This window comes from Thermobia domestica, chromosome 14 (genome assembly GCF_964235325.1).
Source record: "Thermobia domestica chromosome 14, izTheDome1.hap1.1, whole genome shotgun sequence".
Lineage (NCBI taxonomy): Eukaryota > Metazoa > Arthropoda > Insecta > Zygentoma > Lepismatidae > Thermobia > Thermobia domestica.
Genome location: NC_137467.1, coordinates 130,270,870 through 130,285,804, shown reverse-complemented (window position 1 = coordinate 130,285,804; position 14,935 = coordinate 130,270,870). Strand labels below are relative to the sequence as shown.

The 14,935-nt window shown below is 36.7% G+C and overlaps 1 protein-coding gene across 4 annotated transcripts in view; it reads right to left on the bottom strand.

Moving 5' to 3' along the window:
• Positions 1 to 11,358: 11,358 nt before the first annotated feature.
• The window catches only part of LOC145670317 (uncharacterized), a 46,937-nt gene continuing 43,360 nt past the window's right edge, over positions 11,359 to 14,935 (bottom strand). For all 4 annotated transcript variants that reach the window (XM_081738810.1, XM_081738811.1, XM_081738812.1 and 1 more), the window contains one exon: positions 11,359 to 14,893. In XM_081738810.1, coding sequence (XP_081594936.1) covers positions 12,090 to 13,967 — 1,878 coding nt within the window. In that variant the 5' untranslated portion in view covers positions 13,968 to 14,893 and the 3' untranslated portion in view covers positions 11,359 to 12,089. The remainder of the gene's footprint in view (positions 14,894 to 14,935) is intronic.

Here is a 14,935-nt window from a genome sequence, read left to right as displayed (position 1 = left end):
CATTTTACAAGCTTTACCTTTAACAGACTTAAATCTGATTTAAACTACTTGTTGAGCAAAATACGTTTCTTGTAATATATATATATATATATATATATATATATATATATATATATATATATATATATATATATATATATATATATTAACGTGTAAAAGTTGCGCCAACTATCCACTTTGGCATAATCAGATAGTATGAATACACATAACCTTTTCTCTTCTTGGCCAAGCACTTTCAATTCACTCCAATTAATCCAATATTCCGTGTCTCTTCTGTGTTTACACACTGCATTTCTCTCTCTCTCTCTTCATTACGTTAAAGAGAGAGACTAACATGTTAATAGTTATTTTTTTAAACAATAAACTGCGAAGACCACCTTCTTTTCTTGGTATCTTCGTTGAGACAACGCCACTGCTCTTCTGCTTGATTATCTCTTATTTCTTCTACTGATTTTGAGGCGCATGCTATACACATAGACATTCCTGATTTGTCTACGCAGAAGCAAGCTGCTTCCAATGAAATTTTGCATACTGCGCAAATTACTCTGCTTCTACTTGGTTTACCTGCGCTACAGTCAGCAAACGATGTTTTCTGCCCATTTCGCTTCTTTGAAATTGTAGGATTATTCTCAACGAAAGGATTACATTTCTGTCAAACCTTTGATTGTTGACTTCATTTTGCTTTTCTCTCGAAGAATCAGAATCAAAAGCATCTGTATCTTCGTTAGATGTTCCCGAACACCTGAGATGTTTCCAAATGTGCAGAGTTCTCGACTTCAGCGCTTGCTTTTGAAACAATAGTGTTTGTTGTTATGGTCCCAAAATGCATGTCAGAAGACTGCATTTCTACTGTCACTAATTTCATAGATTCTGACAAGGTAGCTAAGTGATGAAAAATAAAATCATCAAGACGTGCCGGAAGCGTAATGTGTTGAAAAATTCCATGTTTTATGTCATTAAAGGAGCTCTCCACACTTGCGCTACTAGCACTTTTACCACCATATCCAAAGTGAGGTACCATCACAGCAGTCCAAAATGGTATATGGGAAGCAAAACGTACAATATCGTCAACTATTGGTTCAAGAAACTGCTGATTTCCTCGCGTCCCTTCTTCTGTATCAATTTTATTCTTCACTTTACCAACAAGTCTCTTCATCCAAGCTGTAAGGGGATTATCTTTCGACGCTGAGTCCTGGAATGCTTCATGAAGAAGATTATCTTCTACAATTTCCTGTACTTGTACTTCTGTTACACCCACCGCTATTGGAGACGTTGCTTACTTTCTTCGCATGACGTGTTACCACAACTGTTTAAATCTTCCCCCTCCGTTTCTGAGAGTGCAACGGTAATAATGTCTGTCAAAAGAATTTCTAAATCGTCCATGACGTGCCCTGAACGCACTGCGCTAGTGCCCTAACATAAAAAAATTTAGTCCTCTTTAGAACTCCCTTCAAAGTTTTCCATTCAACTATCACTTTCATTAGATGAGCGACATCGTTCCGAATAAAACGCTTGGGAAAATTATGCGTTTCTGCTCCATTTAATATTATTTTTGAACATTCATCCACATAACTGCGCAAAAATGTAAAACCAGTAAAAGATTGTACACAGGCAGCCATGAGGGCTTGGCTCATATCCACAACACATTGTTGAGGTATTAATGCACCGTCACGTATCCAGTTCGATAACCAGTTCCTGATACTTTTTGTATCATGGACATCAGAAATCATGCTGTTGATTACGTAGATCTATTTTGTCTCAGGATCACGAAGGGAGATATTATACATAAATGGATGACGACCTCTTTCCCCAAAACGAAGTACTGGCCTAAGTTCCCACTTGCATCAACGCTTACTTCTGAGAAGCTCGAATTACGTAGTGCGTAATAGCGATATACTACAATTTGAGTTGGAGAATAATATCGCACTTGCAGTGGGTTGTACGACACATTACGTATTATTCCTTTGTAAGGAGCAAGTTGCATTCCTTTAGCCCCAGACAAAATTGGGTCTTCATTAAGACGACGTTTTTACAGAAAACGATGTTTGCAGAACGAAGGACTTCCAAAGACTGTAAATTACTAGGTTCTGGGTGTCCTACATACATAAGACGGTCAGCCTCTAATCTATGAACGCAAGATGCTGACATGTTTTGCTGTACCATTTTATTAACTAGCTTCCGAGACCCATTGCCATATAATTTTCTTTTCATGGTTTTCGGGTGACTTTGCTTGTACACTCATGTCCAAAATGATTGTCGAATATCTATAACTGTTTTCTTGTAAGGATATAATTAGATAATGATTTTGCAGGATACTTTTAATACTGATACTGTGTGTATAATCGGGAAATGTATATTTCTGGCAAATTTCACAGAAAAAGAATTAATAATACGAAAATTAGAGTATGTAAAACAAAATGTTGCTAAATGGACAAGAGAGTTTTATTTTTGTTTTATTGTTCTTATATACTGCTCTTTTGACATGAAATTTGCCACATACATGTCTTTGCCTATTATACACGTACTAACATTGTAAGAAATACCGGGCGAATTCGTTATCAAATTATATTCCTACAACAACATATTTATAGACATGCGACAATAATTTTGGACATGAGTGTACCTTCCTTGAAATATACAATGAACCAGAACTTTACTTTGAGGCTTGGGTTCTTCCTGAATTGAACGAATAAATGCCGAACAACAGAAAGAACAAACACCTTTAAATTTAACGTAACATGTTGTATCTGAATTACTAATTTTTCCTCCTGTATAGACCATCGCACACGGAGCTTTGGTATGCATCCATAAATGTTCATAGATTACATTAGCCCACACACGCCTTTTCAGTACTCTATATTTTCGTTCGCGATATATTACATCTTCGGGAGATATTTCAGACCACTCTTGCGCACTTAAAGTAATAGTAAATTTTCTTTTCTAATTCTCTGAATTAACACTCAATCCACACTGACTTTGCTGGCGACAGTCGAGCGAATCAGTATCATAGGTGTCTTCTTCAGAAAGGGAATGGACATCACTGTCTGAAGGCGAAATCTCCGGCGTTCTCTTCTTGTAGCCCAAGTCCGTGACGATTGCCTGTAACGTAAGTATAAATGTTATTTGCTGTTGTGGTGTAATCATGATGTTCATTACTCAAGGCATCGAAAATTTTATTCCAAACAAGAGTTGTTTTACGAGCAAGTCTATTGTTTGTTGAAATTAGATCACGTTTGAGTTTTATAAGTGTTTTAACAGTCTCAATTAGAAATTTCACTTTTAGTGGCATGATGATACCTGAAAGACAAAAAGGATAAGATGTTTAACTTTGGAATCATGAAAATTAATCCGTTTAAAGTCCTGAAAATTAATTCGCTTTTTACTGTAATCCGTTTAGTTTTTACGCTAAAACTGAGGATCTAATAGAATTTACAGAAATGGGATACGATATATATATGGAATTTGTAATCCTACATTTCCTTCGGCTCCTACAAACAGTAAGTACGCCAGAAATTTTTACTTAGGGGGGTGTTCAAAATAAAAGGGGGGGTGTGCTCTCAGAATAGTGATATAATTTTTAAACAAACTCAAACAAGAAAACAGTATATTTTGTTACGCAACTATTGCAATATTATTATTATTATTATTATTATTATTATTATTATTATTAATTATTATTATTACTAATAATGTCAACTCTTTGCAGTGGTAGGTTCAATAAAGTAAGTTCACACATTTGAGCATTTAGTATTATTATTAAACTAAGTAATACAGTGAAACCTCTCAAAACGGACATCTGTGGAACCGATTATTTGTCCGTAAATGAGAGGTGTCCCTAAAAGGAAGGATTCTCTCTTATAACACCACATCACACATATTTATGGCATGGAAAAATAAGAAAGTTTGTTCTCTTACGAAGATGTCCACTATTGACAGATGCCCGTTAAGAGAGGTTCCACTGTATTAGGAATTAACCTCCACTATTTTACCTAGTAACTACATGTGAATTGATTACATACGAATTATTGTAGTCTAATTATTTCGCAAAATTCTGCTATTATTTCAATTAATTCATCCCAGCAAGTTTTAGTGGGTGATTTTTTTTTAATATTAATTGGGAAAAAATTCCCTCGTCCCATGCTAAAATCACATTCGTGTAGTAATTAGTACTGTACATTGTTCCAATTTCATTTCATTTAATATTCTAACCCTGTTGTTAACGTTAATTGTTGTAATATTATTTGATATCTCAATCTCCGTTCCTGCCCCTTCCTGGCTACGTTATTGGCTCTGAATATCTGTCATAAGAAAATTATTCATTGATTTAGTTGTTTTCAAGAAATCCAGTTTTTCAATTTACAAATATGTTGTATTTTTCTCTTTTTTCTTCTTTAATATACCCTACTTTTAATAATCCCAGGGCACATAGTGATCTGCTCTTTTGTAAATAGTGGAAAAGTGACCAAAAATGGCCAAAAGCACACAAAAAAGTAACCAAAATCTCATCATGCCCCTTTTTCCCTTTGTCAATTTCTCCATTACCTCTCTGTTTGTTCTTTTGTTTCTTTTTATTTCTCTTTGAGCTTCCTCCTTTCTTAGGTTTTCAAAATATGCTTTGTAGTTATGGTAAGCAGACTTAGCAGATGTAAAAAGCTTCTGAGTAAGTGGAACCAGTTCTGGCCTATTTCCGAATTTCTTCATCCCAGACATTATATTTAACTTTGCATTAAGAGTGCTCAAAAACGTGAAATATTCAAATTCATCACCTACTCTTAAGAAAAACATAGAAGAAGCATAACAAAAGACGAACATGATGAACAACACAAACACACACATACAACGTTGAACGGAGCGTTAACTATTACGAGAGAAAACTAAAAGATTATTATGATAGAAGAAAGAATAGACACAGAAGAGTTCTCAACCCCACCTTGAGAGCTTAAGCATCCACCAACCGTCCACTGTGCTTTAGAAAGAATAAAAGCTGAAGTGAGAATAAAGCTGACTGTTTCACATGTGGCAGAAAGTTCTGAAGTTTTTAGAAGAGTAATGAGTAACAAATTTCTGCCTTTTTTCATTTGTTTTTATATTTTTCTTAGAAAACTGCCAATACGAAACATAAATCACACGAAGAAGTCACTTTATCTCTCAAAAAGTAATTTTTAGTGACAAATTTGAAAAAAGTAACTTTTAGTGACCAACTTGAAAAAAAAGTAAATTTTAGTTTAAAAAAAAGTGACTTGCTATGAGCCCTGTTCGGCTCAATGAATTTACGTGAATAAAAATATACTTTACAAAAATTAAGCTAGCGCCAAATGCGTTCTTGCATAACACTAGACTCAGTCTAAAAATATATAATTCTTACTTCGATGTATTTCATTTCTAAAAACGTCTTGACTACTCCCTTGATACACCACGTCCGTCCGTCCGTCCGTTGATACACCACTTGCAGAGCAGGCTCGAAACCAGCCACAGAGCTTTGGGGTCCATGAATATGTTAGGAGGGGTCATGTCATTAAAAATTCTCTTATAAATATCTAAATTGTGCTTTTGTATTGAGCTCTGGACTGGACATGAAAAATTTAGGGAGGGCCAGGCCTTCCTTAGCCCCTTCTGGTTGCGAGCCTGTTCCAGAGTAGCACTTACCAACTGAATCTGGTGTAGCCTTATTACTATATTGTCACATTTTTCCTTACTGAGGAGGAGGTAGGTGAATGACCGCTCAAGACGTTGCCAATTTCAGTAATCTACATCTGTATATCAATCTCATTTCTCGGAAACGACCGTGGAGTCCAGGAGGGTAGGCATCAGCGGTCTGTTTTGTCAATTTTTTCGATCGAAACACCGCCCGAAACAATGAGGTCATGTGGTTCTCAAAATCGTACATGAGAACGAGGTCGCTTCGTATTTTGAAGTGAAATAAATGAATAAGAATATTGCCTTCTTTCCTAAATGCTAAACCATTTTTAACTTGATGTAATAAATAACCTATATGATACTGATTGATACAATTGGATTTGGGGGAGTATTCCTTTTCCATCCAGGAGTGTGTGTAAGGAAATTTGGAGGGGTGTTAGGGGGGTGTTGGGGGGGTGTAGATTACTCCCTGCCTACAAACATGAAGCATCCCTGTTAAATATTGTGTGATTTTTAAACAATTAAAGTTTTTCAAGTAAATGCTGCAATAGTAGTTGATTGTTCGCATATTTTGAGTTATCAACATAATTTTTCTGCATAATTGATTTCAGTATGCATAATACATTTTAAAATCAGATTTTCGGCTTTACATAAACGTGAGCCATACACAAAAATTAATCGCCGTTACCGTATCTCAGTAGGTGCGGTGTGAGAACGGGAGACCGGGTCTGTTAGAGTGATTGAATTTCACTTTGCTTAAGAGAAGTTGTAAAAAAATATCCTGCTGATCAGGAAGATCAGTTAACCTAAGAATTTGAAGTTTTGAAAGCAGGTGGTCTCCAATTAAAATAGACCGTGCATGGTTGTTAAGCAAACTGTTTCATTAGAAGTTAAAATAGGGGCAAATCGGAAACCCTACACAGCAAAAAATGAGATGTTGAAATAACACAAAATGACTACCACTTTAGCGTGTTACTTGTGTGTCGATTCAACACCAGTCACATCGCCTTCAGAACATATCAAAAATACCTCGTTACTGGCTGTAGTATTTGCATTGTTTTTTATTGTTTGGTATGAGCAAAGCTTTGTGAAACATATTTCGATTTATGGCAATTAACTAATACCATTCTATGTTTTCTGTAATCGGTCACAATAATATTGTTGTAAACCTGTGAATCATCTGACAACAGTTACACAGATAGCTGTGCTTCCATCTGTTTTCTTTATCTGTTATTCTTGTGTCGTAGCATATATGAACATAAGATGGCAGAACTATTGCCTATGTAACTGTAGGCAGACAATTCACAGGTTTACAACAATATTATTGTCACCGATTACAGAAAACATAGAACATTATTCGTTACTTGGCATAAGTGCCAAAGATATTTCGCAAAACTTTGCTCATATTAAATGATAAATACCAATGCAAATTCTCTCAGGTAGTAACTAGTTATTTCTGATATGCTCGGAAGGCGATGTCTTGGTGCTGAATTAACACACAAGTAACACGCTAGAGTGGTAGTTATTTTGTGGTGTTTCAACACCTAATTTTTTACAGTGTAAGATTCAAGTCTTGAACCCTATAAATTAGGGCGCTTGATGGTATTCTGAAGTTGACAGCTTTTAATTCGAAAGTATTCACTAACGATTTTCAGAGGTAATGAAAAAATGTTCTCGGGATCTAAAATTGTTAAGGATTCGGATTTTCACATACTAAATCTTGAATTCTGTCAGATTGCTCTTACGGTGGACTGATCCACACAACGAAATCCTGGTCTTTATATCCAGAGCTCGCTTTCCTACCGTCTCGATCCCATTCATAAACTAGATCATGCAAAGATTAAAAATATTACAAATTCTTAAACCTATCTAAAACAACTCACAGTGAGATGAAGTCCTATTTTGATGAAACTTGGTATGTTTGCATAATATCTACAGGAAACCGTACAGACAAAATTATAGTTGCAAAGCCAACGAATAACAACAGGATAGCGAAAAATCGTAGGTAATAAGTAAACCATACATAGGGGACAAAAGCCAATTTCATATTTATGTCTTACAGGAATACAGTTAGAGAAGAACTAACTTCACCAATGGATTTCTAGAAACATTCCAGTCCGAGCTGACAAATCATATGGCCCAGTTCTCATTTATAAATCTCGTCGACGATTCAAAATAACAGATTTCAAGCGGTCATGATGAAGTACCTTCTCGCAGGTGGTGAATTCTATCCAGTATTTATCCAGAGAAACTTTGTGTCTATTGTTTTATTCCTTTGCAAAAAAAAAAAAAAAAAAAAAAAGCAGTTTTTTCGTCACCTTGTATATGATTTACTTATCTATAGGTTCTAAGTCATTTGTTGTACTGTATAAAATTTTAGATGTGCAATTTCTTTTGGATACTGTGTCTGTATGCTAACTTTTACTAAAATCAGGGATTCTACAGTACTATATAAGGAATAAAATCTTAATACATCACCATTTTTACTTTTAAGCAAAAATGAATCTTTCGTAAATACTTATGAATAGATTTTAATTTCTTATCGCCAATTGATTAATAATGTAAAATTTATATTTTGTTATTGGAACAAAGTTTAAATACTAGATTAAAGAAATAAGGAAGCACGACTCAGTACCTAAGTTCAAACACCTCCAATCCACGAAAGTCGCTTCACAAGTAAAAAGTCAGACATCTGTAGGATGTGACCTGAATACACAATACCAAATTCTAATAGGAAGACATGTCGCAACACCCTCTCCTGATTAAATGATGCTAAGTTCGATTCACCTGAACTTGATATGATTTAATACACGAGATTCAGAGGCCGTCTGCACGTGGTCAGTTCCTAAAATCTTAAAGTTACGAAGAATACTTGAGGTCCAGTTGTTTCAGTTTGTTTGACGTCTAATAAGTTCAGTCCAACCCAGCTGAGTCAAGTAGGTTTTATCATTGTGGGTAAAAATAACACCAAAAGTGGTACTCACAATCTTTTATTGCACCTAACAACTACAACAAATATCCGGTAGTCTAGTGTCTAGTCTAGTGTCTAGTCTAGTGTCTAGTGTCTAGTCTACTCGAGGACCTGAGTTTCCGTATGTTGATCCGGGTTTTGGTTCAAAAACTTTCAAGGGGAACCAATAGATTGATAGAACACTCGCAGTAGCTCTAAGATTTTTCAATATGTGACTACAAAAATCACTTACAATTACTATTATCATTTGGGCCGGGAAATTGTGCCAGGAAATCGAACCCGGGCCAAGAAATTGGCAAATCACAATGCTAACCATTCACCTAAAGCGTTACTGACTCTGGCTCGCCTAAATAAAGTGTATTTTCTGTTCGCTCAAAATAGTAGCTTGTTTATGGTCAAGTTGATTTGCAAAACACAGGAATATGTAATTGAGTACTCGCAGGGCATTATATCATTGTATTCACTAAATTATCAATATTACAAATTTTTAAAAAACAAAATACAAAACTCCTTTATTTTGAATCAAATACGGCGCGTATATTATACACATAAACAAACTAAAGACGAAAAAAATTAAATGAAATCTTTGAGTTTTACGTCTCACACTTATGCTGGTTAGGTTAAAGGAGACGGTGATGATGAGAAACAAATGAAATGATGGAATGAAAAATGGGGGAGGAAACCCACGCACACGGTGTACGTCCACCACAAAGTTCACTTGGCGGGAGCAGGGATTGAACCCGGAACCCCATGAAGCAGAGGTGAACGCTCTACCACTGAGTCACCGCGGCCCCAAACTAAAGACGAATCAATTAACGCGTAGTAATCGTGGTTCAGTGGTCAAGGCTCTCGACCATTAATCTGAAGGTCCGGGAAGTTTTTTTCAATATATGGAAACATTTCCTTAAACAGAAAGTTCTGTTTAAGAAAAAGAATCTTTGGAACATATATTTACGCCGAAATATTTTCAGAATATGTCAAATAGTTTGCCATTATTTCATGCAGTTTCACCAAAATATATATAATATAATGCCTAACGTGCACATGTTTGATTCACATAATTCTGAGTTCGATTTTAGGTGCGAATGCACCAAAACTTAAAAGCATGGTCAACGCTAATTAATATTTCACCTTAAATTATGTAGGTTCACGACTCATATCGCTTCGGTAGTAAACAATGATGTTAAACTTCTACAAACAAATAAACGTCAAACTGGATAGGGTGCTGATTATTTGTATAACTTACCTTTTGCACTTATCATCATCACCACAAGTAATCTGCCATTATTGGTAAGTCACTTACTGCAGCTAGAAGACTTAGTTACAAGGTGTACAACTTTGCTTCCGCCGTTTTCCGATAGATGGCTACAACGGTAAGTAGCGGTCGAAATAAACAGATCGCAGACGTCAGGCAGTTAGCTTATTCCTCTGTCAACATAACCCCATTCAAGCATTAGTCGATTTGTGTGTGCATCGTAAAGTTGTTCTCGGTTAAAAACGTCAGTTTACGAGACAAATTCTCGCCATTTTCGGGAGGTTCTACTTTTTTTTAATATGAAGAAACCTGCGGCTGAGTCTCATCGAATGCTCTCAAGCACTTATGGTGAGGACGCTATTAGTGAGAGAACAGTGACTTTAACGTCGAAGACCGGCATAGTGGTGGAAGACAGAAAGTTTTCGAAGATGCAGAATTGGAGACATTGCTGGGTGAAGACTCGCGTCAAACTCAAGAAGAATTGGTACGATCATTGGGAGTGACACAGCAAATCATTTCAAAATGGCTCAAAGCCATGGATATGATTCAGAAAGAAGAAACTTGGGTCCCGGATGAGTTGAAATCAAGAGACGTTGAACGGCGTTTGTGTGTTTGTGAACAGTTGCTTCAGAGGCAAAAACGGAAGGGATTTATGCATTGCATTGTGACCGGGGACGAAAATGGGTTTATTACGATAACCCTAAACGCAAAAAAATCATGGGGATATCCAGGCCATGCTTCCACGTTGACGGCCAAACCGAATATTCATGGCTCCAAGATCATGCTCTGCGTTTGGTGGGACCAGCTCGGTGTCGTGTACTATGAGCTGCTAAAACCAAGTGAAACAATCACAGGTGATCGTTATCGAACGCAATTATTGCGTTTGAGCCGAGCATTAAAGGACAAACGGCCGCAACAGAGCGAGAGGCACGACTAAGTGATTATGCAGCACGATACCGCTCTACCCCACGTTGCAAAAGTGGTCAAAACGTACTTGCAAACGTTAAGATGGGAAGTCCTACCCCACCCGCCGTACTCTCCAGACATCGCTCCTTCTGATTATCACCTGTTTCGATCAATGGCGCATGACCTGGCTGACCAACACTTCCGATCTTGTGAAGAAGTCAAAAAGTGGATTGATTCGTGGATCGCCTCCAGAGATGAAACATTTTTTCGACGCGGCATTCGTACGCTGTCAGAAAGATGGGAGAAAGTAGTGGCTAGCGATGGACAATACTTTGAACAATGCCTGGGTAAGCAATTTGTTTCATTAAAGCGTCATATTTTGGGGGGAAAACGGCGGAAGCAAAGTTGTACACCTTGTACATAAAAATCCATTCAGCAATTAGTACAAAATTAATTTCTTCGCGTATTCTGCTTGACAAGATTTTAATTTTAGCAAACCCAAGTTTCCATTTCATTTATACACACCCTGTATGACTTATTCTGGCAAATATAACTATAATTCGTTTAAATAATCAAATACAAATCAGGATTATTCAAAACTTTTATTAATTTTCTGTCAAATACAAAAGAAAATTGATTGTAATGAAATTGGTTGTAAAATTATACAATAATAGTAAATGAATCTGGAATTTTTAGGTTTTCTATATCTTGCAACTACTACTACTACTACTATATCAAAAGTTTAAGAGGTGTGATGTTCTGTTTTATGTGAATCTTAGGAAACTCAAAATTTTAATCATCCAGAGATAAAGTGGGTTTTTACTTCAATTTAATCTTCGTCGTCATCTTCTTCTTTGTTGACTTAAATGGCATTCTCTACTTAAATCCAAATAAACGACCAAAATAGAACAAAGGAAAAAATATATCCCGTTGTAAAACAAGATGAAAGGGGTGCTGCTTACAAACAGGGATATTGAATAGCACTGTTTCCTCGTAGCTACATTTACAGCAGCTGGTATTTATTCTTACCACAGAGCCAGTGCTTTGATGGTTGCTTGCAGCGATCCTTGTGGTAAGCTATTAACATCAGTTTCCTTTGTATCTCTTTACGTGTTTACATGTTTAATATCTGAACAATTTCACATTTTCATGTAGTCACATGGGGAAAACTTAGAATACTTGTCGGTGCAAATGTTGAGAACTTACGTAGGTCGTTGGTTAGATTTTTTTAAAAATAAATCTGGGGTTGGATGTTGACAAATGATTTATCTTCTAGTATATAGCGAGTAAATCAATTACGTGAAGCTAAACCCAACATATTTATCTGATGCAACGAGGAATGAGCATCCGACATCTCTTTCCAAACCATCTTCTCGTACGAGAAAACCATCCTCGTTGGGAGAGTCGACTCTGATAGTCAGATGCTGCTGTTGAATCAGATATGTTGTTCGGAGGTTCAAAGTCTTCTTCCTTCGATGTCTCCAACATACTCTCAGACAGAATACTTTTCCAATTCCTAAATATTTTTTCTTTCTTCGCCATTCTACATTTTACCAGCTTTCTTCTCCGTAAATCAAAAATGATAATCAAAGCTGCATAATGCCAGATATCATCAGCTTCTCTTGTTATTGAATGGATCTTTATCCCTAACAAATGGTTCGATAAGGTCCACGCAAAGAAAGTAAATAATTTAACCGGCCCATAATTAACAATAGAGCAGCCAATTATAGTCCCGTAGTCCAATGCAGTAGGAAGAACTACTGTCCCACGCCAGTCGTTTGCAGCGAGAGTAACATCATTGCTGGACGGGTCAAATAAAACATAAATCCGATCAGCGAATACATAAGGGAGTCCTTGATCATCGAAATCAACGGAGAAGAAAGGTGGCAAGACGGAGAGGTCCCCCATTGCGTGCAATAACGTTTCTCCTTCAATTGTCATCATGTAGCAGGTAGAAGAGACCATTTTATATGAAAAAGACCACCTCATGTACTCTAAAATCCTTGGGTATAGTCTCTTCGTTTTCCTGGAAAGCAGCTCTGATGAATACAGTAAGGTTTGTGCATCGTCATTCTTCGATCGGTTCTGTGTTTTGTGTCCAATACAGAAAGTTAAGAGTCTTCGACATCTCTTGTGAATCCACTTCCTCCAACAAGGAAAGAACTGCCCTGAACATAGACCAATTTGATCTTCTTCAAAATACTCAGTTGAGCTTGGAAATTCAAAATTCTCTTCCTCCTGTGGCTGTGATGGTTCAATATTGCAAAGCATGTCTCTCCAGTTTCTAAAGAGCTTTTTCCTCTTTGCCAAATGACATTTGATAAGTCGCCTTGTATTCAAATCAAAAATGATTATTAAGGCAGCGTAATGGCAGATATCATATTCATTTCTTGTAACTGGATGGATTTTTATTCCGAGAAGATGGTTTAACACTGTCCATTCAACAAAACTAAAGAGCTCAACTGGTCCATAATTAATTATAGCACAAGTGACCATCTGTCCAAAATCCAGGGCAGTGAGAAGAGCGGATGTCCCACGCCAATCCTTTCGAAGTATTGCAACACTGTTTGAAGCAATGTTATGATAAACTTCTAGCTGGTTACAAAATACATACGGCAACCCTTGATCGTCAAACTGTTCTGGCGAGAATGATGGCAACACTGAAAGATCGCCCATTGTCTTCAGCATTGTTTCTCCAAAAATGCTTATCAAGCGATAAGAAGAGCATAAACTTCGGTGTATAAATGACCATCTCAAAATTTCTATTATCTTTTTCCATAGTTTTCTTCGTTGTCTACCCAACAGAAGGTCATTTGGTGAGAAATTACATTCTAGTGGGTCTGGCATCACTGTACTGGCTTTCAAATTCACATGGGCGTCATGATTAGCAACAAGCGTAGATCTTCTATTAGCTTTTCTGGTTTCGTCATGTCTTTGTCGACCAAAAAATCGCGTTCTCACTCGAAGCCACCGAGTGCAACTAAAAATCCAATTACGGCTGCAGGTATGCCGTGTTCCATTTTCATTGTCAGCTCTGCTGAGGTTCCGCGTGTGAGTTGCAGTCATAGATCTAATAGAACTGAAACGTAGGCGAGACTCAGTTGGGTGTAAACACGTAAGTTCTGATGTCGTGCGAACCAAGGTGTCAGGTGGTCGCACTTCTGAAAGTTTTAGATTAAAAGATGTGCTGAAAGTCATTTTACAGTTTCCGCTTTTTAAAAACACGTCTACCTTAAACGACTCCGTGCGCGCATCTGTTGCTCAGAAATTTTTATTTTATAAACAATATCAGCTCACTATTGTTTCTGTTGTACTAATTATTGTTAAAAGAAATAGTCAGTTATAGTAAAGTTGCGAACAGTTCAAACATAATGGCCTTAATTGTTGATGTGTCACACATTATAATTTCACGTCTACGTTATTGCTCGTTAAAGAAAAACTACTTTAAAAATGTACACTAGTTCAGTGGTTCTCAAACTTTTTTGACTGACGGCACATTTTACTGAACGTCCAGGCCATCGCAACACTTGTTTGATATTATTATAAATAATAATAATAATGATAATAATAATAATAATAATAATAATAATAATAATATCTATTACAATAGTGAAATCAATTACTTTTTTAATGACTATATATTAGTGACGATTATTGCTACCGCTGGAGATATTGATTAGTACAGTCTGTCTCGATTTAAAGTTATTATTAAATTATTCATGATTTTTAATTTCTAAAATTTCGCGATACATGTTAAAAGACTGCGCGAAACACCAGTGTGTCGCGACACATCGGTTGGGAACTACTGCACTAGTTTATTTATGACAGTAAGTAAACAACAGTGAACAAACATCTTTACAATCATGGACACCAATCCTGAAGTTGCATTTGCGGGATTGTTGACGGACCTAGGCCTACCCAGACTCTTGGCGTCAATTACGCTACTAGTGGTATCGAAGGCTTTGTTTATCCTCGTTATTACCTTCCGCTCTGGCGCAGGATCACCGTTCAGCTCCTTCATTCGTCGCTGGACTTTCGTAACGTTGTGCGTCTCGAAAAATAGGTGAACGCACTGGACACGTTTTCCAAGTATCAGGGAAGCCACTATCTTGTAGTGTTGCCAACTGAAAAGAGGAAAAACACCGTTACACTAAACACAGACAAAA